The sequence below is a fragment of the Pantherophis guttatus genome, chromosome 2 (genome assembly GCF_059756535.1).
Source record: "Pantherophis guttatus breed Tessera chromosome 2, ASM5975653v1, whole genome shotgun sequence".
In the NCBI taxonomy this organism is placed as follows: Eukaryota; Metazoa; Chordata; class Lepidosauria; order Squamata; family Colubridae; genus Pantherophis; species Pantherophis guttatus.
The window spans coordinates 35677820-35704318 of record NC_142064.1 but is presented as its reverse complement, the minus strand read 5'-3'; the positions used below and the strand labels follow the sequence as shown (position 1 = coordinate 35704318).

General features: G+C 39.4%; 2 protein-coding genes across 3 annotated transcripts in view; one reads left to right on the top strand and one right to left on the bottom strand.

The window, feature by feature from the left end:
- HEXB (hexosaminidase subunit beta) overlaps window positions 1-19716 on the top strand; it is a 27833-nt gene extending 8117 nt beyond the window's left edge. Inside the window, exons 6-14 of the mRNA XM_034441146.3 lie at window positions 3364-3465; window positions 5657-5786; window positions 6986-7157; window positions 8056-8142; window positions 11056-11128; window positions 15115-15289; window positions 16465-16555; window positions 17987-18091; window positions 19072-19716. Of these exons, the coding sequence (XP_034297037.2) occupies window positions 3364-3465; window positions 5657-5786; window positions 6986-7157; window positions 8056-8142; window positions 11056-11128; window positions 15115-15289; window positions 16465-16555; window positions 17987-18091; window positions 19072-19129 (993 nt within the window). The 3' untranslated portion in view covers window positions 19130-19716. The remainder of the gene's footprint in view (window positions 1-3363; window positions 3466-5656; window positions 5787-6985; window positions 7158-8055; window positions 8143-11055; window positions 11129-15114; window positions 15290-16464; window positions 16556-17986; window positions 18092-19071) is intronic.
- The window catches only part of GFM2 (GTP dependent ribosome recycling factor mitochondrial 2), a 20505-nt gene continuing 13358 nt past the window's right edge, over window positions 19353-26499 (bottom strand). For both annotated transcript variants that reach the window (XM_034441140.3, XM_034441141.3), the window contains 6 exons: window positions 26141-26217; window positions 25281-25419; window positions 24979-25164; window positions 24497-24612; window positions 23619-23801; window positions 19353-19632 (listed from right to left, as the gene is read on the bottom strand). In XM_034441140.3, the coding sequence (XP_034297031.2) occupies window positions 19504-19632; window positions 23619-23801; window positions 24497-24612; window positions 24979-25164; window positions 25281-25419; window positions 26141-26217 (830 nt within the window). In that variant the 3' untranslated portion in view covers window positions 19353-19503. The remainder of the gene's footprint in view (window positions 19633-23618; window positions 23802-24496; window positions 24613-24978; window positions 25165-25280; window positions 25420-26140; window positions 26218-26499) is intronic.

The following is a 26499-nucleotide window of genomic DNA, read 5'->3' as shown; positions in this document are numbered from 1 at the left end:
TTTAAAATGAATGACTATAAATGAGTAAGATAGGTTTATCAATCTCTGCATGTTGTGGGTGAGTTTTGACTTAAGGTTTCCATTATAGTATTTACTGTTGTTATTCCTTATTCAATTTATATCTTGCCTATCTTCCCAGAGGGCATTCTGTACAGCTTATAACTTTAGAAAAACTTAAGTCCTTGTAGTCTTCAATTTATGACCATTTGTTCAGTGACTATTCAAAGTTACCACACCACTGAATGAAGTTACAGCTGTTGCAGCACCCCTATGATCATGTGATCAAAATTTAGGCACTTGGCAGCCCACATGAACCTATGGTTTGTGAACTCATTCTCAATTCTTCAAATCGGGCACATCATTCCAAATAGTCTGCTCCATTCTCACAATGCGTCAAAAGTCTTCTGAGAAAGCTTCTGAAATCTTCCCCAGGTTTTGTGGGAACATATGCACTATTTAGAGAATGGTAGATGCCCTTTTTTTAAAAAAATTTGATTTATATGCCGCCCTTCTCCAGAGACTCAGGGCAGCTTACAATGCGCTAAGCAATAGCCTTCATCCTTTTGTATATTTATACAAAGTCAGCTTATTGCCCCCACAACTGGGTCCTCAATTTACCTACCTTAGAAAGGATGGAAGGCTGAGTCAACCTTGAGCCTGGCGAGATTCGAACCTGCAGTAATTGCAGGCAGCTGGTCTTAATAACAGGGTGCTTTAGACCACTGTACTACCAAGGCTCTCTCTTTTCTCACGATGCTTCAGAAAAAAACTCACAAATGTTCCAAAGGATCATGATAATGAAGCAAACAAGTGGCCTCAGGGAGAAGTCCAAGCATGGCCAACAACTTCCTCTCTTACAATAGGGCCAGGTTGCATGTGCCTCACCAACAACAGGAGAAAAACAGCAAAGGTCAGCGAGGCATGGAAAAGCCTGTGGAGTGCAGGGTGCACAGACTGAGGCATGCTGCACTGTGGTGCTGGGATGGGCTGTGGTGGCTGAGGCTTCCCAGGCTGTGGTGTGCTGGGCCAGATGAGACTTCCCAGGATGACTGCAGCTTTGAACTGTGCTGCAGCTCAGGGACTTGTTGCAACTCTAGAGCCATCGCACACCAAGAATCCCCTGAGCCGCAGCATATTCTTTCCTGTCCTCTCTGTATTCATACCACACTGCAGCACCCACCCCATTTGCATGTGGCCTGCACAAGGCTCCCTGAGCTCCTTACCTGGGATTCCCTCTGCTTAACAAATCCCACATCTAGAGTTATGATGGCAACCAGAAAAGGTGGGATTTTGATCGCTGTGTGGTCATGTGACATCTCCCTTTAAAACTACATTACTTAGCGATAAAAATTCTGGTACCAATTGGAATTGTAAATCAAGAACTATCTCTACTTTAAATCAGATTAAAACATATTGATTTTATTTATTGATTTATTTATTTTCAATTTATATACCGCCCTTCTCCCTGAGGACTCAGGGTGGTGCACAGCCAGAATTAAAAACATGAAATACAAATATTAAAAACAATTAAAATCTATATAAATTTGGCCCAAAATTTAAAAAAACCACAAACCAATTAAACATTTAAAAATTTTAAAAAATTTCTTCCTAAGCCAGCCCGGCTTGCTGGAAAAAGTGGGTTTTAAGGGCACGGCGGAAGGCGCTGAGGTCTTGGATTCTCCTTATCTCTGCGGGCAGCTGATTCCAGAGGGTAGGTGCCCCCACAGAGAAGGCTCTCCCCCTAGGGGTCACCAGCCTACATTGTTTGGCTGATGGCACCCTGAGGAGGAGATTAAAGAAAGCAGAAAGATTGGAAACTGAGTACAGCTTCAAAAGGAACAGATTCCATAGCTTGGTAATAACAGAGAACACCCTTTTCTAATAGCAGATTTGGATAACAAATTATCTTTAAGAAGGGCTTTTCTACTGACAATGTAAATGGCATCCATTTGAAAAAATTATGTTTTGCCTTGAAATTCAGGTAAAACTCGGGAATCAAATTTGACTGGGAAAGGGACTATGCAACCCATAAATTTGACACTTGTAAAATGTTACGTAGAATCAATGTTTTCTATTGCTCAAGCCTCAAATTTATGGGTTACATAAATTTCCTTTCCCAGTCGAGTTTGATTCTTAATACTTGCATGTGTATCCCAGGTCTTCCAGAATGCACTTTCTATTGTATAGTTGCTGAAAAACCAAATTCTCACAGACCAAATGAAATGGACTTGGCTGAGAAGAGAAAAATGTGCTTTCTTAAAATTGGAGAAGAGGCTTCAACTTCCATGTTAAAAATGCTAATGTCACCCTTTTAGAATGCTAATAACGAAGCCTAAAATTCTGGGTAACATGAACAAGATGTACCAGTAAAACCATTTTGCACATAACGGTCTGAAGGCAAAATCCAAGATCCATAGACGGGTTTTCATTCAGTGAAAGGATGACCTAGAAAACTGAAGAGTGAATAGCTATTGGATTTTGGCAAAGAAAAAAGGCCAATGAAATGAGGCCATGGCATGAAACAGTTGGCTCCATACTGGTACATTCAATGTAAGAACAGATTTGACAGAATAATAAAATACAAGAAAATGCCTATGAGAAAAGGGGAAAGGGGTGGGGAAATACCAGAAGATCTCTTCTCTTTCATTCAGAGTACAGGATGCAGAATGCATTTAGTTACAGAAGGCAGGTTCTTTAGAATATTAGGAAGAACTTCATAGAATCTATGAACTTAGATTTCTTCACTGAACAGGGAGAACCTGCTGGCCTAAATAACCTCTTCCCATTAACCACTTGATTTAGTCAGTTTCCATTCCTGGTCTCTAGGCCTGCTGACAAAACCACTTTTTAGGGCCTTACAGTAAAGCAGCAGATTGGGGGCTAACTGTATTTCAGAGGGAATTATTTTCATTAAGAAGGAGCCACCACTGAGAAGACCTTTATTCAAGGTCCCACCAGACAGCAATCCCTAATCAGTGAGACCCACAACATAAAGACAAGAACTCGTGTAGTTTTGAGGAACATGTTTAAGGCCTAAATTTTACACTGTAAAGACATCTACATAGTCAATATATGCCTATGCATTTTGGCAACATGTGGAAAGCTCTGTGATAAATATCTTCTTTGGCAGCTATCTTATTTAGGTCATTATATTTGGGTTCTGTGACTGCTTGTTGAAATAAGTTACATAAAATTAAATATCTTGTAAAAATGTATAGTATTTGTATGCAAAGCTTTCCTCCATTGAGTTCTTTCAGGCCTAGAAATAATGGTAGAAACCAGATTTTAAATTCCCACATATATAAATTAATTTTTGGATGTAGAGTGTGTCACTAAAATGCCATCTTGTCTTTCCTAACACAGGATGCCATGGCCTTTAACAAGTTCAATGTCCTGCATTGGCACATTGTAGATGACCCTTCATTTCCTTATGAAAGTACCACTTTTCCAGAATTGAATGCCCAGGTAAGTAAGAACATATGGAATCATGTGGCAAGTATTTAAAAAATAAGATTCGGAGTCCTATTTCTCACATACTTCAGTTATATCAGGCAGGGCCACCATATTGACTGGTAGTGGTGAGCTAACATATCTGGACACTTCCAACCTGTGAAATCTGAAATAGTAATTCAGGGTAATGCTCCAACAGAGTAGAAGATTTGTAGTTTATTGAAGTGAATTGAAATTACATTATTTTGATGCTTGACTAGCATCAAATAATATAAAAATCCTAAAACTAAGATACAGATAAAGAATAATATAAAACAATCACAGTCAGTATAGTTAAAACTTTCTTAGTTCAAGTACACCATTTTGAATATTTATGCTATTCACTAAACTTTCAGTGAAAAGACAATAATAAAATATAATAGCAATAGCACTTAGACTTATATACCGCTTCATAGTTCTTTCTAGCCCTCTCTAAGCAGTTTACAGAGTCAGCATATTGCCCCCAACAATCTGGGTCCTCATTTTACCCACCTCGGAAGGATGGAAGGCTGAGTCAATCTTGAGCTTGGGGAGATTTGATCTGCCAACCTGCTGGCAGCCGGTGATCAGCAGATGTAGCCTGCAGTACTGCACTCTAACCACTGCACCACCACGGCTCATTAAGAAAGTTTATAGGTAGTCCTCAGTTAACAATGGCAATTGTGACCAGCCATGTATTAGATATGTTTGCCGTTTTGAGATGACAAAAGAAGGCAAGATAAAAATCTAAATAACAACAACAACAACAACGATGATGATGAAACAGACCAAAGAACTGATCACACAATGCCTTTTGGATTTAGAACTGCAGTTTACTTTGAATCTTATCTTTACACAGCAGTCTCTTCTAAATGTTGCAATGTTCTTCTCTCTGCCCGGCTATTGGACAGGTATCACAAAACTCCTATAACCTACCATCTGGTTCCTTGTTACAATGTGATTTTGCACTGTAGGTTTTATTTGGCCTTAAGCCAACGTTTAATTTCTCCTTTTTTTTTTAGTAATAATGCCAAGCTGGTCAAAAGATTACTATGTAGTGTTCAGTGTTCCTCTTAGCTAGTAAGGAACTCCAGGTGACTTACAATGTCACCAAGTTCTGTGAATTGGCATATGATGCTTCCTGAAAACTCAATTACTCCTATATTTACGGTATTGTTTGTCTTTCTTTTTGTATTTATCTGTTTGTGCTGTTTTGGGGCTGGCCTTTGGTTGTAATGGTTTTTTATTTGACATGGGTTATGTCAATGGCAGAGCAGCAGATTTATTCCTATTGACACAATGGTGTCCTAGCAAGCATAAAAATAACTCTATAAAGAATACACAAAGCCATCTTCTTTCTTGCCCTTTTCAATTACCAACTTCATGTTTTATAGGCTAGATCTTCAGAGATACTGCAACTATGTTCAGTTTTTCATCCATAAAAGTCATTTGCCAGTCTCTCAATAGATGCATAGTCACAAAAATAATACATAGGGAAGCAAAATTAATTTCTCCTAGGACCGTGATGGCGAACCTATGGCACACGTGAAGCCATATTGGTGGGCACGCAAGCATTGCCCTAGCTCAGCTCCAGCGTGCATGTGCCTGCCGGCCAGCTGATTTTTGGGCCTTCCAGGCCCACCAGAAGTTGGGAAACAGGCTGTTTCTGGCCTCCGAAGGACCTCTTGGGGGGGGAAGGCTGTTTTCATCCTCCCCAGACTCCTAGAAAGCCTCTGGAGCCTGGGGAGAGCGAAAAACGGGCCTTCAGGTCCCACTGGGCCATCACGTGCCAAAAGCAAGGGGGTTGTGTGGGGGGAGTTGCATGCGCATGCGTGGTGGGGCAGTGCGCATTGAATTATGGGTGTGGCACGCACGTGCATGACCTCCCACATTCCCCACGCTTTTGGCACGCAACGGCAAAAAGGTTAGCCATCACTGTCCTAGGATTTCAAAGAGAATGATCTTGGATAAGTCACTTTTACTTAGTATTACTCAAAGTACTGATCATCAGTAAAAAGTACAAATGGTTTGTGCTTAATTTCATTCAAAAAATAACTTGCATCTGGATTATATCTGAGGGCTTGACTGTTGTAATATGATGTTGCTTCTAGATTTAACTACTCTTCTCACTTGCTGACAATTTCCTGGAGTATTGAGAAAAAATACTACCTCTTGTTTATTTCCTCAGGGTGCTTATACTCCCAACCATGTTTATACTCCCACGGATGTCCATAATGTCATAGAATATGCTCGGTTACGAGGGATTAGAGTTATTCCAGAATTTGACACACCAGGACATACTCAGTCTTGGAGAAAAGGTAAAATGGGTATCATTCTGAAAGGTGAACTGAAAATACTATATGCTTACAATAGGAATCAAAAAACAAAAAGGAAGATTGGTAGCTAAATACAAATACATATTTATTATTAAATATTATTTAAATTTAAATTACATTGTTACATATGCCTGATTACATATAATTCAGATATGTTCAGGTTTTAAATATCTTCTAATAAAGAGAGTAGGTAAGGTTTCAATCAGGGGTGGGTTCTACTTACCTTTACTACTGGTTCGCAGTGGGGCCGCGCACTCTTCTGCGCATGCGCAGAAGCGTTTTGATGACGTTGGGGTTGGTGGGCAGAGCCTCCTACCGGTTTTACTACCGGTTCTATAGAACCGATGTGAACTGGGGGAAACCCACCACTGGTTTCAACTACTTTTATTTATTTTCTATGTTTTATTGATTTTATTGTACTTGACATTTGGGCAGCATACAAATTTAATAAATTGTGGTTGCACAGTCAGCCAGATGTTTACACTGGATTTGGCACTGCAGTATTAAGCTAGTCAGGATAATTGACCTGTGATCCTGGCAGGCAGTCCAGTTCAACACTTTCTGATCATTTCTGAAAACTGTTAGCGTGTAATGCTTCCCTGTCATTTTGAAGCAGGAACACATATAAACTGTAGCATGAGACATTAAATAAGATGAACATAGTTTTTAAAATAAATATTCCTAATCATTCCCCCTTACCCAATAAGAACATTAAACGACCAGCCTTATTGGTATAAGGCTCTCTGCTTATATCTGTGCCCTGATTTACTGTTGCCTTTGTCCTGTCCTCCAAAAAGTATTACAACTGTCCAGCCAACAAAAGATTGCTAATTCTAGAGGTTTACAAGGTAATTTCTATGATACTGCCAATGCCAGTGATTACCATTAAGTGATTCGGAAAATGGAAATAAATTGAATTCAGAACAAAAGTACTCAATAAATAGCTAAATCATATCATGTGAATACAAAGGTTTTATGAATCATTATTTTCCAAATCTGATACTTAGCCAGTAATCGTATTCCACTTAAAAGGATTATGTTCTGGGCCATTACAAAGAAAAAAAGCATTTAAGTTCTTGGAAATGCTTTTAAAATGAATGTAAGAAATGCAAGTTTATGTAGAATAAAATAGCATATATTTTTGTTTTATTTTTGTCTTTGCTTTATATACTGGAAAAAAGATATCCTCACACCCTGCTACAGTGGAAAACATCCAAGTGGCTCTTATGGACCTATAAACCCCATTTTGAATGCAACTTATGATTTTATGATGAAATTATTTGAAGAAGTTGGCACTGTATTTCCCGATGACTATATCCACTTAGGAGGAGATGAAGTGGACTTCAGTTGTTGGTATGGTGTAACAAGAAAACTAAACAGATACTAGCATTATACAATTCTCCAGACTTGATTAGGAAGAGATATTGTAGAAAATCTAGTAGTATAAGTGCAGCATTGAACTGCATCTCACTAATGTAGCCCTGTCAGTATCCAGGATTACACAGCCACTGAAGGAAGACTTCCACTGCAGCCATATGACCTAGAAACAGGCAGTAGCTTTAATGAGGTAGAGATACTTTCCTGAATACAGAATATTTCAAAGTATTTCTTCCTAACAGAATTCAAAATGTACAATTTTACATTACCAAAATATTTAAATGAATATAGAAAGTCTATCCACTCCAGTTAAAATGCCAGGTTTTTGACATGTAAAAAAATCAAACCAAGATAAATAACTTCAGAACATTTTCCATCTTTAATATAACATAGAAGCTGTACAATTCAATTGAAAAACAAACTGAAATATTGGGGGGGGGGAATAAAAAACTTACAATTATAGGCTTATTGTATTGTATTGCGGAAGACTTGTGGACTCCCAGAATTCCTCAGTCAGCAAAGCCAGCAAAGCAAAGCTGGCTGAGGAACTCTGGGAGTTGAAGTCCACAAGTCTTCAAGTTGCCAACGTTGGAGACCCCTACTGCTTATGCATTGAACATCCTGATCTTAAGATTGCCATGCCAAAAAATTAATGGGAATTGCAGATGCTTTATTTTTACTAGCAGTGGCCCAAGCTAGCTTATGTCACAAGTCAAAGAAGGCATTCTTCACATCAGCATTATTTTGTTTAGATCCCGTCTCATGTGTGATTAAAAAGAACATTAGAGTTCAAAATCCACTCTATTCTATTGCTACTTTAGTACTATATTATAAGAAATGTAATTTGTTGCTTTTGTTTTTCTTTCTTTCTTAGGAATTCCAATCCTGATGTAACTCAGTTCATGAAAAAGAAAGGATTTGGGTACTGGTATTCTAAATTGCAATCCTATTATGTTGAAAAGTGAGTATCTGCAGCTTCTTTTATTGATTGCTGTAATCTCCTAAATTGTATTTATACTGCTGCTAGGGAAACTTCCTAAAGGCCAGTGATAGGCTGGTTTCTTGCAGCTGAGCTTTGCAGGGATTGGAATGAATGACATAACAATGTCACTGGAGTGGGTATAAGTGACAATTTGAGAGCTTGAAAGGGTACCTTCGTAACTTAGCAAAAGAAAACAGGATGCTGCTGAAAACCAGTAGTTTACTTGCCTAATTTTAGCAGTATGATCTGGGATCCATGCTATTGGCTGCGGCCTGGAATTTTATTTTTTTTTATTCTCCTTCTCGTTGTCCATTTTCTATCATGGAAGAGATGGAGAAGATGGGGTTGGAGTCTGCAGAAGACAAAGAAGATAAAGTAGAACATTTGGCTCAGGTCTATATCTAGTACATTTGAATTAATTAAATAATTGGGTCATTTCAGAGGTTTTGAAGCAAAATCTGTCTTATTCATTAACCCAGTGTAGTTGCAGATTCTAGTTTATAATTTCTTCTAAAGATGCTGTATTTTGCAATCTCAACAGTCGCTTCTTCTGACTAGAAAATTCAATAGGTAGACCGGGAGTGTTTTCAAACCAGCCCTTTGCTGTGGAATACATAACCAAGCTCAGTTCAGGTGAGGCCATTTACCTCATGATCTTCCTCATATTTTATCACCACACATACAAAAAATCAATTAAGAGCAGGATCGTGTAGACTAAGGAACATAAATATGATCTTGGAGAAGATATGCAAAAATCGTTACCAAAAAACATGAGCTCAGCCTGGGAAAACAAGACGGAGGCAAGAGAAGAGAAACTGGTCTCAGGTTTTCAAGATTCTGTTCTTATATATAGCCTATTTCAACAAATTGAGTTCTCGTATTTCTTGGAGTATTTGCTTACTGGCCTGGTCTAACTTGAAGGACTAACAGATTGGAATAGTAACACAAATGGTTTGTTTTAAAAGATGAGGAAAGTGTACTGTACAGGTGTGTCAAACTCAAGGGGTGTTTAGATCTGGCCCGCAGGGCCACCCTGGAAATAGTGCAGGACCCACTCGTGGTGCCTCTGCCAGTGAAAATGGAGCTTGGGAGGGACACGCATGGCCCTCCTGAGCTCCGTTTTCACTGGCAGAGTGCTCGGGCCAGCCTAGGTGGCCCTGACACAAGTGATATCGAGCTGGCAAACCCTGGCCACAGCCACCCAGCCCCAGAGGTCAAACACAACCCTGAGGTGGTCCTCAATAAAATTGAACTTGATACCCCTGGTTTAGACAATAGAAGTTATCTGAAATTGTCAGGGTTTTTTATATCACTCATTCTAGCCATATCCTTTCTTATTTTGGGGTGTATTTTTAAAATACACCCTTTTTCTAACAAAATTGAATTTTAAAAAATGCTTTTTTACTTTGAATTGGGAGAGGAGTGCTGAGATTTTCTGTTGAAATAGGAGACTGAATCAACAGCACACACTGTCATTTGGAATTAAATGTTCCTGAATGAAAGTGAATGGGAAGAAAAGGTTACACTCACACCAACTTATTCACAATTGACCCAGTTCATCTCAGATTTCATTCCTTTTTTTTCTGGCAGTAAAAACAATGAAAGTTGCATATGATTAATTTGAGAGGGAAAATAAAACAGGGAAGTTTTCTACCATAAACAGGAAACTATCTAGGAGAGATTACAAACTTGACTAGGTATCAGGAAAAAATGCATTTCCAATCATTACAACTTAAAAGAAAGTTTAAAAGTAATCGTTTGTCGCAACAATTTCATCTTGCATTTCAGGCACCTAAAACATAATGATTAAAATTACATCTAGAATCCTGGAAAGCTAGATTAGTTAAAGTTAACCATTTTAAAGAAAGAGTTATTGAGACTTTGTGGCAGTAGGTTTGAAACTGAAGCAGAAGAAAAAGAAGGAAGGAAGGAACAATGCCTGCTTTAAAATGATGGAGCAGAAAGGGAGTACTCTTTCAACTCAGTTTATTTTTTCCCTGTGAAGATCAAACATAATGAGATGCACATTATGCATCTTTCAAGCTTTCAAGTTGCCACATTATTTAAAACATGTTAAGTAGCAGAAATCTCTCAAATCAAGTTCAGTTCCTAGTAACTTGCACACTCATATCTTTTTCTTGACAATGATAGAGAAGTAGCCTTCTTGCGATTGCCTTTTTCTGTTTGGTTTTGTTTGGTTTGGTTTGGTTTTGTTTGGTTTGGTTTGGTTTGGTTTGGTTTGGTTTGGTTTTTTCAAAGTTCCAGATTTGGGATTACCAAAGGCATGAAAGTAATTCCCTCCCAAGTAATAGTTCAAACACTATTTATGAAAAGCAGCCAAGATTAGCTAGCTGTTGCCACAAGACCAAAAGATGACAGGTTTCTTTAAAAATATATATATTTCTTCTGTTCAATCATGTTTGATTCTCAAAGACTGCCTGGATAAATCCCTGCAGTTTAGCAAGGTTTTTCAGATGTGGTTGCCATTGCCTCCTTCCTAGGTTTGAGAGGAAGTGTGTAGAGGTAGGTCAAAGGTCGTAGTGCCAGGCTAAGAGCAGCATACTGCCTTAGCTCATGCCTATGATCTCATTTGGGCTTTGATCTGTATTATCTCACCTTCAGAGAGGATGGCATCTTGAGAGGGGGGATGAATAGTTTCTACCAATTAGAACACTGTTGCTGTCCTGCCTTTTTGTCTGCCTGTAAAAACTGTATAAAAAATAAAGCTCTCAGCAAGAGCCGAAGAGACATCTTCACACAGAGCAAAAGTCTGGACCTCTGATTTACAACAGAAGTGACTGTTCAAGATTCCATGGCTGAAATTGTATGTTTGACAGAGGAACATACAATTGAATGTGTGTCAACTATATGAGTGTTTTGTTTTGCACCTAGAATACTGGAAATAGTGACTTCTCTTAACAAGAAATCCATAATCTGGCAGGAAGTATTTGATGATGGAGCAAAGGTAAGGTCTGAGAAATTATGTGAACTGTCCCATCATAATTTTGAGAGTAGTTCCTATCTGCAAAAATACACCAGAAAATATATGTAGAACTGAATATCCCTTTTATTCATTTATAAAATCAAGAAAGGTTTAACAAGTGTAAGAATGAGTAAAACCAGGGCAATTGGTGCTTCTGTTCAAGGTTGAGAAAAACCAGTCTTCAAAATATGATAATCCAGACTTTTCCAATCTCGTACCCTCCAAATGCATTAGGACTACAATTCTTGAATTATTGAATAATCATTCTGGACATTATTGTGCATCAGGCATATCATGATGGTGAAGCCTGCAACTTAACATATATGTAAGGTTCAAAAGAACTAAAATAGAAACCACCGAGAACAAAATAATTTCCAGCTACTTCTCAAGTCTTGACTGGGGAGGCTAGTCAGGATTTCAAAGGAGACAGAGGGTAGGTGAACAGAGCAAAGTGAGCCAGAAAAGAATTAGCTGAAGCATTTCTTTCTTGTTCTGTATTTTCGTTTCACAATGTTCTCTCTTGGTTGGCTCTCCCTATTCTCTGTTACTTGTTGTTGCTTCTCTTCTAGTCTTGATGCTGCTAAAGTGTTATAGTCTGGACAAGCAGGTTGCTTGGCAGTTAAAGAGGTCCAAAAGTTATTGATTTAATCTAGGCACTTCATAATTTAAACAGAATCACACTCAGTGTATGATAATTGTATGGTACAACAAGACTTAATGCTCTTACCCTCCTGTTCAATATCTATATGAAATTGTTCAGTCATTTCACCCATTGGTTTGGGGCCTGATTTCAGTACCCAAATGTTACTCAATTGTACATCTTGACCCCAGGCTGCCCAAGTGATGCTGTCAGTGTCGTGATCCAATATCTGGATGCTCTTCAGGTCTGGACAGGGAAGAATAAACTCAGGCTCAGTCCTGCCAAGACTCAGTGACTGTGGCTATTCTGGCTGAATTTGGATTTTTCGATCAGGCAGTACTTTCCTAAGTACAACTTGGGGGTCCTCCTGGACTCATAACTACTACTCAGAGAACAGATGGCAGTTGTGCCCAGGAGAGCCTTTGGACACAGATTCAACTTGTGCACCTGTTGCACCCATTCCCAAAATGGGAGGCTATTCATATGCTTACTCATTACTGAACTTTTGCAATGCACCTGATATGGAGTTGCCCTTTTAAGATGACCTAGAAGCTACAGCTGGCCCAAAATATAGCAGCATGGGCAGTAATGGGTGCACTTCAATATGTCCATGTATCATCAGTGCAGTGGTGGGTTGCCCCCAGTTCGCACGGGTTCTATAGAAATGGTAGTAAAACCAGCAGGAGGCCCCGCCCACTGATCCTGACATCATGAAAATGCAGCACTTGCACAGAAGAGCGCGCACGAGGCCCCGTTGCGAACCGGTAGTAAAGCTAAGTAGAACCCACCCCTGCATCAGTGCCCAGTAACCTGCAAATTGCCAGTTTGCTTCCAATTGCAATTCAAGGTGCTGGTTGTCACCTATAAAACCCTACATGGCATGAGACTTCATTCTTTGGATGGCCACTTGTGGTCCAATAGTTTCTGTCCGTCTAAGTCCTTTCTATTATTCAATATCTTCTAGTGTGCTTAGATATCAACTAAGCAATGAAACATTTAAAACAGGGATTTCCAACTTTAAAACTTGTGGACTTCAACTCCCAACTATGCTGGCTAGGGAATTCTGGGAGTTGAAGTCCACAAATCTTAAAGCTGCCAAGGTTGGGGACCCAATTTAAAAGACCAAAAATTGATGATAAGCTGGGAAAATATACCAAGGGCCAAACAGAGAGCTAGAAATGATTTTAAAAAGAAAGTCCCTTTTGGGAGGGAAAAACATTTTACAGAATGTTGAAACTATTTACAGAATATTGCCTTTGGTTCCCCCCCCCCAGAACTTTGTTATCTTTGTAGCCCTTCCCCATTACTTCATAGTAATGGCCTCACTAGGTACCTAATCAGTGGTGGGATTCAATTTTTTAAACAACCGGTTCTGTGGGGGTGGCTGAGGTGTGTGTGTGGCTTGTGGTCATGTGACTGGGTGGGCGTGGCTACTGGTCATATGACTGGGTAGGCGTGGCTATGTGCATATGGACTACTCAGAGGGTTGAAAAAAATCATTTCTGACTGGTCGTCACACTTATGACCATCCTCACATTTATGCCTATTGCGGCATTCTTAACAACCGTGCCAGTCATTTCATCACTACTTCTCTTCACCACAGTGACAAGATAGGGCACAAAACATAAAACGTGAGGACAGTCATAAATTCAAGGACTGGTCAAAAATAACTTTTTCCGCCCTCTGAGTAGTCCATGTGCACATAGGGACTACCCAAAGGGCTGAAAAAAATGATTTCTGACAGGTCCTCGCACTTTTGACCGGTCATCATTTATGCCCATTGCAGCATTCTTAATTAAATTAATTAAATAAAAATGACCTGCTGGAGCGGTCGGAGGCAGTCTGAGGCGGGCATTCGGGCCGGCTGCAGGGCAAGGTGGTACAACTAGGGTAGGTAGGCCGCTGCTGCCCAGGTAGGAGGCGGGCGCAGGCTTACAGGGCTGGCTGCAGGGTGAAGGGATCGGATGGGATAGGTCAGGGGTCTGCAACTTTAAACACTCAACTTTAAACACATGTAAACACTTACCTTAAACCTGGGTGGGCATTGCCAACTCCATATCACTTACTCCCGCCCAGGTTTTGTGGCTCCCAGTATTTTCTTTTAAACAGGTATCTCTGTGTGTCTCTTTCATCTCTCTCATTTCTTTCTTTCTTTCCCCCTTTCTCTCCTTCATCTCTTTCTCTCCATCTCTCTTTCTCCCCCCTTTCTCTCCTTCATCTCTTTCTCCCCTTCTCTCCTTCATCTCTTTCTCCCTTTTTTCCTCTTCATCTCTTCCTCTCTATCTCTTTCTCCCTCCCCCTTTCTTTCCTTCCTCTCTCTCTCCCCCCTCCCCCCTTTCTCTCCTTCATCTCTCTTCCTCTCCATCTCTTTCTCCTCTCCCGTCTGGGTGGCGGCGGCAGCACACCTACCGCACCATCGGGTCACCCCTTGGCTTGGAGGCGGCACCTTAAGCCTGCGCCCCACTGCATGTGCATCCGCCTGGCTGCACCTCCAGCCAGCTCGTTGCTCTTACTGAATTTCGCAATGGGGCAGACGGCACCCCTCCTCCCCCTGGAGCCCATTACGATGCGGAGCTTCAGCTGCAGCCTGGGCAGCCAGTGTTCTAGGGTGGAGAAAAGTCGCATGTCTCCCCCAGCGACTGGATGGGCTAGCGGGTAGGCTGGCACGGTGCGGGTGGGAGGCAGGGCGGGGAGAGGGGCGGGCGAGCCAGCAATTTAACGGTTCACTCGAACCGCCTAGAACCAGCAGAATCCCACCACTGTACCTAATTCAATGAAGCTCTATAAACCAGTTTGTGCTTCAATATGATATGTCATGATTTCTGTTCAAACACATCCCTGGAAAAATTCTCTTTCTCTCAACATCCTTTGTGTATGACAGGAATGTTTGAATGTTAGAAAATGATATAGAGCCGGTAGGATTAGTGTGATATGGGACATAAGATAACCCTATCTTTGGCAGTTTTGATGTGATATTTTTCTGCATGTATTTAGAAAAGTTCAGAAAGACGAACCATCACAGCATAGTAGCTAGACTGACAGATTCAGACTGGTAAAACTTATGTTGAGATCCCTCCTGCAAACTCATTGGGCAACTATGAGCTAGTCATTCTCTCAGCCCAACGTACTTCTCATAGATAAAAATACTGTAAAATAAAATTAAGGGGTAATTGTTATAGGTTCTGAGGAAAAGATGGGCTATAAATACAGTACGTTGTCCTGAATTTTTAGAATTGTTCAAACACCATGCCATGCTGGAATGAATCATATGCATGCTGTTCCAAAAAAGAAAAAAAGAAAAAAACGCTATAATTTTCTGTCTTTTCAGTTGCAGCCAGACACAATAGTTGAAGTGTGGAAGAAATTTTTGTATCAACTTGAATTAGCAAGAGTAACAAAACAAGGGCATCAGGCAATCCTTGCTGCACCTTGGTACCTAGACCTCATCAGTTATGGCGAGGACTGGAAGAGCTACTACAGTGTTGAACCACTGAACTTTATGGGTTTGTCAATAGTTTGCATTTGCTTTTTTTCTGTGGGAGTTGGGCATTTTTAATATCTTTGGATTCCAGTGCATGAGTGGCATATTTCCGTTTAAATAAACTAGCGCTCAAATTCATGTATTTTCTTATGCTAGATTACAGGAAAGTTTCCTTTTTGTTGGTTGTGTAAAGGTTATAGTTTTTGTAACCTAAGAAAAATTAGAGTTCTGTTAGTCCTTGACTTACAACCACAATTGAACCCCACATTTCTGTTGCTAAGTGAAACAGTTATGTGAGTTTTGCCCCATTTTACAATCTTTCTTGCCAGTTAAGTAAATCGCTGCAGCTACCGTATTTTTCAGAGTATAAGACACTTCCCCCCCCTAAAAGGGGGTTGAAAATTTAGGTGCGTCTTATACACCAAATGTAGCCCCACCCACCCACTGGCCCCCACCCTTTGGCCTCTGCCTCACAGCAGTTACTTCCTTGCAAGCAAACAGCAAAAAAAAATAGTTCCTTTTCAGCTTCAGCACAGCCTAATTAGCACAAGTCGATTGGATCGGCCTCCCGACTCTCAGCTCATTTGCTCTCAGCTGTTTTGCGCAGGGCTCTGCTGCTTGCTGCAAAGAGGTAAATTGCTGGAGCAGATTTTTTTTTGTGTTAATTAAGCTATGTTGAAAATGAAAATGAAAGTAAAGCAGGCTGTTTGCTGTTTGCTGCAAGGAGGCATATTAGGCAGAGGCAGAGGGAGATTTTTTTTTCTTCTTTTCCTCACTAAAAAAGGTAGGTGCGTCTTATACTACGAAAAATAGGGTAAATTAGTTGTTAAGTGAATCTGGCTTCTCCATTGACTTTGCTTGTCAGAAGGTCACAAAAGGGGATCGCATGACACCGGGACATGCAACCTGTCATGAATATAACCAGTTGCCAAGCATCCAAATTTTGATCACGTGAGCATGGAGATGCTGCAATGGTCCTGTGAAAAATGGTCATAAGTCACTTTTTTCAGTGATGTACTTTGAAGTCACTAAATTAACTGTTGTTAGGTCGAGGACTACCTGTATATGAACCCATCACATTCCATGGTTTAAATAATTACCAACACTTGTTTAATTTACATTAAGATTGTATTTTGAACACTCTTTTCAATGGCAAATAGGAAATGAACAAATGTTTTTTTATCCCTTTAAACACAGGAAGCAAATCACAGAAGGAACTGGTGCTTGGTGGAGAGGCTTGTCTTTGGGGAGAATATGTGGATGCAACTAATCTTACACCAAGACTCTGGTACACCTAGCTTGTTTCTCCTTTCATAAATTTAAGCATCTAATCTTTTTGTTTCTGCTTTAAAATGGAGATTAAAAATGTGTGTATATACTTTCTTCACATCAGAGGATTGCAAATCTCTATTTTCCATTTGTTTTTTTCCTCTTCCTTATTGATAGGTGAGTTTTCAACTTACAACCATGTTTTTCAACCGTTCAGTTACAATGGTACTGAAAAAAATAACTGAAAGCTCTTCTCACACTTACTACTCTTGTAAGCATCCTCACAGACATGTGGTCAAAATTCAGCTGCTTGGCAACCAATATATATTTATGATAGTTGCAGCATCCCTGTCATTCCAGGCCATGGGCAAGTGCTGTTGGAGTTTGGAGCACTGAAAACGCAACCGACATTTCAGATGCTTATAAAACTTTCTCAACATCATTGTCACATGTGCTTACCATTTGCAAGCTTCCAACAGGCAAAGTCAACAGGGGAAGCCAATTCACTTAATGACTGTGTGACTCTTTTAACAACTGCAGTGATTTTCTTAGCTGTGACGAAAAAGGACATAAACCTTACTTTCCCTGGTTGGTTTTGGAATGTATCTTAACTTCCAGACTTGGATCCTCACACTGCAGACAAAGAAAGTCATAACTGTCTTGCTTATCAATATAAATTCTGGTCATAAGTAGAGGATTACCTGTATTTGCCCTTACAGGAAGCACTAATGAGCTCAATATAAGAAACTGCTTTTACAGATGGGAGACATTACAGAGTCAAGAGGCAAAACTGCCTAACTTCTTTTATATAACAAGGCATACAGTTATGGCCAGTTTATGGATTACATGATAAATCTAGTATTCTCCAGCATCATCCAGAACAGGCATGTCAAACACACGGCCCACGGGCCGTGTAGAGCCTGTGCAGGCCATGCCCACCCTTGCCCCATAAGGGCAAAAGCAGTCACGATACGGCCCGTGATGTGACCGGTTTGACACCCCTGATCCAGAACAGTCAGCTTCATGGTACCACTATCACAGGGAATATTTAAGTCCTATTTGATTTAAATATAAGGTTTTCTATGTTTGCTCACTCATAACAAAATATATACAGAATCTAAAACTTCTGTTCTACCAATGCCTATTTTCCTAATTTAAACCTGACTTGTATAAAAGAACTTATATATGACTGTATTCTTAAAGTGATATTGAACTTTCATTCGACTTTCATTCAACCCATAAGCCAGAGTGACATTTTTTTATAATGCTGTATCTGAAGTCTTGTAATTCACTTTGGCTAAGCAAAAAGTACACATTCTATTTGGAAAGCAAGTGGGTAAAAGCTTTTAAATGTTGCAGGTACTGTCCCGTTATTTTTAAACAAATACTACCATTTGATTTTTTTTTAAAAAAATATTTAAATAAAATTGCATTGGCCTTGTAATTCCAGGCCACGGGCAAGTGCTGTTGGTGAGAGACTCTGGAGCAGTGAAAATGTAACCGATATTTCAGATGCTTCTAAAAGACTTACTCAACATCGTTGTCGCATGCTTAGGTAAGATACAGATATTGTAAGATTTTATAGTTTAATAAAGAAGTAGAGTGCTATCAAAGTTCCTTATAAATTTCTTGTATTGCTTCTGTTACTAAATGAGTATATTGTAACACAGTCTCTCTTCTTCACGGAACAAAAAGATTTTAGCATAATGTAGGTAGCTTGAAGGCTGGATATGGCTCTATAAAGCCCCATAAGTTTTGCAAGGATAGGGGAATGCATAAATGCACATGAAGTACATTTAATTATGTTACATTATGTTAAATTTAATTCAGCCAAATTCAAGGTTTGCTATGGCTCCACACACGTACCTTTGGCTTAAATATCTTTTAAATGCCATGTTCAAATGGATGGGTGTAACTTGATATTTACATTTTCCTGAGAAAACAATCTGTGGAGCTTTAAATGCATATTTTCATTCTTTGCATAAGTCAGAGTTGTGGAAGTACAAGAGTATAATTTGGTGGGGATAAACTTCAGAACTTCATAACAGACATTTATGTAAAATACTCATTTTTTGTATTTTACAGCTATATTTTATATTTTGTATTAAGTGAGGTATGTAGAAAGGCCGGATACAAACTGAATTATATTTTTCTGACCTTGTATTTTTTCTTAATGCTGGAAAAAATTATTTTATTTAAAATCTGAAAAAATTGTCCAATATTTAATGGTTTTTAACTTAATTATGAATGGCTCAGAAGTGCTTGTTATAAAACAACGCAAGCATATATATAGACTTTTTAACTTTTCCTTCCTCAGCTATTTGCCTTTTTTAAAAACAAAAATAGCACTGGACCCTGCCATGAAATTGAAGTTATGTAAATGATAAAAAGGGATTTTTTTTTACTGTTAAAAACAGATTTTAGTCTTGGAACCATCTCTAATTGCTTTCTTAGCTCTTTAAATTGTACAACATAAAACTCTCCTTTTACAGCACTTATTGGCCAGAGATTAATCCCGTTTTCTCTTCTCCACAGGCGTGGAATTGCAGCACAACCTCTGTTTGTTGGGTACTGCAACCATGACTTCCTCTGATCAGGGATTGTAGCAAAAGTGCCTATTCTTCATTTTAATGTGAGATATATGTATCAGTGTGAACTATATAGAAAAAGAGATATGTACAACAGCAGAATTCTACAAACCTACTACATAACCAGAAATATACAAGTGCATATTTTGTATATAGCAATATAACAGTTCGGGAAAAGGCAGTTGTAGTTCTTCAGTGGAATAACTGATAACAGTCACAAAATGTCAATTTTTCTGAAGATGAATTATAATTTATATCTTATAGTTTCTATTGACATATAAACAGGCTGCAGCAGCAGTATATACTTTTGATCATTGTAATTTCAACATCAACTGCTTCCTAAGAAAGGATTAAAACAAGTCTCTAGTCCTCCGTGACATCATGCCAAACCGGTCCTCTTATTAAGCAAAGCATTTTGCTCATAAAGGCTCATTGGATGGTAGTTTGCCAATTCCAGTGTAAATGTAGCAGTCCCAGATGTCAAAGAACGTAAAACTGTTGAGTAGCCCTGTAAAAAAAAATGTGCATCACAAAAGATTATAAGATGAAGTTATTTCAAAGACAGAAAAATAAATTTTACATACAATTGAAATACTTTTTTTATTGCTAGAAAAGTTGTAATTCAATAACACAATACAGTGTATTTTGTCTGCAATTTCGAGTTTAGATTTGTTTAATTGTGAGGCTGCAAAATTTTTCATCAAATGCTTCTGCAAGTGAAATTGATATGAAATGAGGCTGCTTTATATACTAAGGGGGTGTGATTTAACTATATTTTCCTGGAGATTTTTTTATCATACTCAATATTGTTAGCCCAATAGAGAAAAGACAGCTCTGACTGAACTATCTGATATGATAGCATAGAAGATGGGCCAGACAGTATAACGCTCTAGCACACGGGTGTCAAACTAGTGACATCACATTGCCATCACGTGACATAACATGACGTTTTTCCCCTTCGCGGAGCTAGGGTCGGCGTGGCCTGCGCATGACGCATCCTGCCCATGGGCTGCTAGTTTGGCAGCCATGCTCTAGCATGTGAGCTATTCAGCCCAAGGAGGACCTGCCTAGATGAATTTAATCTGAGACAAACCGTTCTAGGTAAATTCTTCCATTAAAAAAAACCCTGTTGACATTTATCTTTCCACTCAAGAATCACTATAAAGTAGAACTGCTCCTTTTTAAGATTAAATTTTATGGTAGAAAAGCTTCCACTGCTTCCTCAAAATGTTCAGATAACAACTACATGGAATAAGCTTGAAGTTTCATTTCTATCAAGGAGTTAAAGAAAAAGCTTGCTTTGAAACTGAAATGCCCTGACCTCTGATGGTTTCTTATGACTGAAAGGATGATGCTCAAAACAGCCAAGTTCTGTTTTGAGGCTGGAGCAAAAGAGTGTGCTTTGTTCTGACTCTGAGACCGAGCACTTACTATTTCAAAGTAAAAACATGCTTATTTATTTACTTTACATTTTACATTTATTGATTGATTGATTAGCCCTTGGGCCATATTAAAGTGCAGAGTTCCAGAAACAAATTATTACTAGAATGTGATAAAAGCAATTTAAAATGGAATTGGATAAAATATACTGTATTTTTCGGAATATAAGATGCACCAGTGTATAAGACGCACCAAGATTTTGAAGAGGTAAGTAAGAAAAAAAAGGTTTTTCTGCTCATCGGCCCCCAGGAGCACTCTGCAGGCCTCCCAAACCTTCTGTGTGCCCTGTTTTTCGCAAAAACGGGGTGCACAGAGAGTTTGGGAGGCCTGCAGAATGCTCGTGGAGGCTGGGAGAGAGCATTTTGATGCGTTTTTCGCAAAAACTAGTGTTTTTGCCCTCCCCAATCCCCAGGAGCACTCTGCAGGTCGCCCAAACCCTCTGCGCACCCTATTTTTGCAAAAAACGGCCCATTTTTCACAAAAATGGGGCGAGCAGGGCGGGGCTTATGGAGGCCAAAAATGGCTGTATTTAGTTTATAAGACACACCAACATTTCCACCCTCTTTTAGGGGGGGAAAAGTACATCTTATACTCTGAAAAATACGGTAATTTAAAATGAAATTGGAATAAAATACAATAATTTAAGATATAGATAAAATATGATAAAATTATATTTCGGTACCACCCTTACAATCTACCCCAATCAATCCCACATATGCAGATCTCAACCGAACCATTATTGGTTTGGTAAATTTATATATCAGAATGCATGACCACTCCATGCCTTGCCAATTGCACTATGGTGAAATGGAAATGGGAAAGAGACCTGGAGGTCATTTAGACAAGCACTATGAAGATGCTGCGAAGGGAATACCACTGTGCCTATGCCACTCTGACATCCAGCCAAGGAAACTAGAAGCTGTGGTTGTTGCCAGAATCTGCTGGCAAGCCCTGTGCTCCAAAGCCTACACCAGCTTTGAAGACAGGCACTGCCAAAAACAGTGAATGGCATCACAGATCAATACTGACAGATATTGTAACAATAAATTTCCAATTGTGCTAGACTCTACACTTCTGGACTGGGTCTGCAGAGCCCCGTCATGTTCACAGATGAATGGCACAACAGCATGTAGTCTTTGAATCCAAAATGCTAATTATATCCGCTCGTTTCATGTAGTGACTCTGAGCAGCATACAAAGTTAAAAACATAAAAGAATCCAGCAAAATAACGAACCAAATAGCCTTGGTGGCGCAGGCGACTAAAGTGCTGTTAACTAGCACCAGCTGCCTGCAATTGTCAAGAGCCTGGTGGCGCAGCAGACTAATTGCCTGTTATTATCATTCAGCTGCCTGCAATTACTGCTAGTTCGAATCTCCCCAGGCTCAAGGTTGACTCAGCCTTCCATCCTTTCTAAGGTAGGTAAATTGAGGACCCGGATTGTGGGGGCAATAAGCTGACTTTGTATATAAAAAAAAGAACACCGCTTGGGGGGGGGAAAGCCCTACTAAGCAGGTATATACAAAAGTATGAAGGCTATTGCTTAACGCATTGTAAGCCGCCCTGAGTCTCCGGAGAAGGACGGCATATAAATCAAATTTTTTTAAAAAAAAATTACTGCAAGTTCGAATCTCACCAGGCTCAAGGTTGACTCAGCCTTTCATCCTTTCAAGGTAGGTAAAATGAGGACCCGGATTGTGGGGGCAATAAGCTGACTTTTATAAAAAAGAACACGGCTTAGGGGGCCCCTGAAAGCCCTACTAAGCAGGTATATACAAAAGTATGAAGGCTATTGCTTAACACATTGTAAGCACTCTGAGTCTCCGGAGAAGGGCAGCATATAAATCAAACCAATAAAAATAAATATAAATAAATAAAAAATAACAACAAAGATAATTAAAAACATTAAAAACACGTGGGGCATGTAAATGGTATTGGGAAAGGCAGTCTCTCAAATAATCTGGTCCCATGCTATGTAGGGCTTTATGAGTCATTATTAGCACTTTAAACTGAACCCAGAAACAAACTGGTAACCAATGAAACTCACGGAGCAGAGGTATAATATAGCCTAATCTAGTGCAAATAACTCCCTACACCATCACATTTTGCACCAGCTGAAGTTTCTGGATGCTCCTCAAGAGCAGTCCCAGACACAACGTGTTACAGTAATTCATGCAGGAGGGTATGAGTAATTGAGCATAGGGCCTTCTGGTGTAGGAATGGATGCCACTGGCACACAACCCACAATTGTGGTAAAGCCCATGGCCACCAGCTGTTCATCGAACAGTGGTCATGAGTCTAGAAAGACCTCCAGACTGCACACCAGGTCAGACTGGGTTTAGCCCCATCCAGAACTAAAGGTAGTAAATTCACAGATCCAGTAGCCACCAACCCAAACTCCAACCCAAAGTCTTGCCATGGTTAAGCTGAAGCCTCTTGCCTCCCATCCAAATCACCACAGCCTCCAGGCACCAACATGCGTTGCCATCTGTACAGGTAGTCCTCGACTTACAACAGTTCATTTAGTGACAGTTCAAAGTTACAACATCACTGAAAAAAAGTGACTTATGAGCATTTTTCACACTTACGACCCTTGCAGCATCCCCATGGTCACATGATTTACATTCAGATGCTTGACAACTGACTCACCTTTATGACAGCTGCAGTGTCCCGGAGTCATGGGATCGCCTTTTGCAACCTTCTGACAAGCAAAGTCAATAGGGAAGCCAGATGCAGCGTAATCTCCCCCCTTATTCCCTTCCCCCTATTTTATGGCAGCAGCAACAGCCTGGCTGACACCAGATTCACTTAAAAAACCCTGTTACTAATTGAACAACTGCAGTGATTCACTTAACAAATGTGGCAAGAAAAGTCGCAAAATGGGGCAAAACTCACTTAAGAAATTTCTTGCTTAACAACATAAAATTTGGGCTCAACTGTGGCTGTAAGTTGAGAACTATTTGTACTCAATTTTTCAGGTTTGTTGTAAAATACTCCACAGTATCCACAGTATCCAGAACATGCAACTTTAGTTTCCTGCCAATTACAGCACATACCATCATTTCTGCTAGGGGAACAGCTGCAATCACAACCTGGTTATCTAGGCGACCTTGAATGTCATTTATGTTTCCTCTCCTCTGTGCAAGATCAGCAAGTACTACACCAACATAGTTTCCAGGCATGGTCACTTCCAAGTTCATGACAGGCTCCAGGAGTTGTTTATCCGCATTCTTCAAAGCCTAAGAAACAAAATTACAAGACAAATCTTCCATCCAAACATCAATCTGCTTAATACAGTATTAATTTGCATCAGAAGATCAGGCTGACATGAAGGCTATACTTATTCTGTATGAATCCGAAAATTTCATATAAACAAATTATGAACAATAACAGAAATAAGAAACATGATTAATGAAATGCCGTTTTCCAAAACGTAAGTATTCCCAATGCACTTTACAAAATATTTTAATTTAAAATAGCAACATAAAACAGAAAATATGCATCTTCATCAGGATCCCGGTCTCATCATTTCTGAATGTAGGAAAATAAATATCGTAAGCAACTTTATTATGATGCCAATTCAAAGAGAACTACAGAAGGTCAAAAAAAAGGGCCTGGTGGCTCAGCAGACTAAAAGCATTGTGATTAACACCAGCTGTCTGCAATTACTGTAAGTTCAAATCTCACCAGGCTCAAGGTTGACTCAGCCTTCCATCCTTTCTAAGGTAGGTAAATTGAGGACCCAGTTTGTCGGGGCAATAAGCTGACTTTGTATAAATATACAAAAGTATGAAAGCTATTGCTTAACGCATTGTAAACCGCCCTGAGTCTCCGGAGAAGGGCGGCATATAAATCAAATTTAAAAATTAATTAATTAATTAATTAATTTTAAAAAAATTACTACTTGGCCTGGGTAAGATTATTTGATTCATACCTTTTGCAAGCAACGAGAAGCACATGCAGAAACCATAGTTAGTGATGTATCAGCATTTGTAACTACTGCCTGGACAGTGACTGCCACATCTTGAACTGGATATCCCATAAGTGGTCCTAGAAGTATCAGTAACACATTAGGATTTTACATTGAATCAATTGTAGATTGTATCATGCAGATGACAATTCAACCTGTTCATATGGCATCATCCTGTTTCTTTTCAACGGTATTTTGCAGACTGCAGACTAAACATCTTGAGGCCAGTTACTTTACTAATAAAAACAAATGGAGAAAAGCTGCAACTATTGTCTCTAGCAGTTTCATTCATTTGCATCTTCAGTTAAAAAAGGGAAAGAAGGACTAATGCTAATTTCTGCCTGACAGCCTTACTCTTTTGTAGGCACGCTTAACAACAAAGTTTCTATTTCTTCAAACAATTCCAATATAATACTTTCAAAACATTTGCTGAAATAACTCTTTACCTTGAAGGTATGAGGTTGAAATTCCATTTTCTATAGCTTCACGAATATCAGGGTGAAGTAAGTCATTGATACTTTCAGCATACTCAATGATTGGTGCTGATGCTGGCATCTCTCCCTCCCATGGCTTAACTCCCAACTCAACCATCACTTGATGTCGCTTTTCTCCTATTGTCCTGTCCAATGTATCTGTAACCAAATCAAGTAACATATCAAACACGAAGTTCAAGTCATCAAATTAGCATAGTATTAACTAGCCACCAGTTTTAAGTCCTTCATTTGCAGGTCTATGACATTTAATGTACCTGCAGCTTCAACTGAGTTTTGGATGGTTTCTCGATAGGCAACTTGAAGGGGTCCAAGGTAAGTCTCCAGTTTGTATTCGCGTTTGATTCGGTCGTGAATGATGTCAATGTGTAGTTCCCCCATGCCACAAAGAATCGTCTGGCAAAAATATTCATAAAAGTAGTATCACCAAAGCATGGAACATACTGTTTATTTTTCAAAGTGGCTTTAAAGCCAGGCAGATGTGAGAGGAGTGCAATACAGGCAACAACATGCATCTGTTAGTAATTTTGAAACTAAACAGTCTCTATCCATTTTTCAGAGATTTCCTTTTTTCATAGCAAATTTTCTGGGAATAATTACAGCTGCAATGGGAAGATAAATTGGGAACCTCCTTCTTCTAATCCAGTTGCATAAGCCAATATGGATACCAGTATAAACATGAACAATGAATTACAAATGTGAGAATGGGCAGGCAAACTCTGTAGCTAGAGATGGAACTTTTGCTCCTTCCAAAGTCTGCAGGAAATGCAAATGTTACATGGCGATGTCACCAGGAGCACTAGGTCCTATTTTGGGATGGTGGTGGATGGGATATAAAATAGATACAGAAAAACAGCAGAAAATAATCACATTGGTTCATTCATTCATCCATCCATTCATATTTCCACATTGCCCATCTCACTTAAATGATTCTGGGCAGTTTACAATAAAAAAAAAAGCATGCTTTGTATTTCAGCAAAAGTTATTCCGTTGTCAGCAGTGTCATCTGAAAGGTAGTACCACCATAAAAAAGGAGATGGGGTCTACATGGGACTCATCCTTCACTGCCTTAGAGCACAGCAGTACGTTTAATAATAATAAGCATTGTAAACCTTACCTGCCCCGTATTGGCATCAATCTTAACTTTCAGACTTGGATCCTCACGCTGCAGACAAATCAATGCTTGATCTAGATCTGGAGCAAATAATTGATTAGAATAGGTACAGAGAGCACAACTGTGGTCCTCTTCTTCTTCTGTAGTTTCCACAGTTTCCAAAGGCTTCACAAGGGTCACTGGTGAGGAATCCTGGCATGCAGAACTGTAGTGAAACTGACTCTTGTGCCCCCGGGGAGAATAAAAGTAGTAAGAGACAACTCTCAAGAAAAGATGTGATATTACCCATTATTTATTCAACTCTTCCAAAGTTAATGTAGCAGCATGCTAAACCAGGGTTTCCTAGCCAAACCAATAATAAA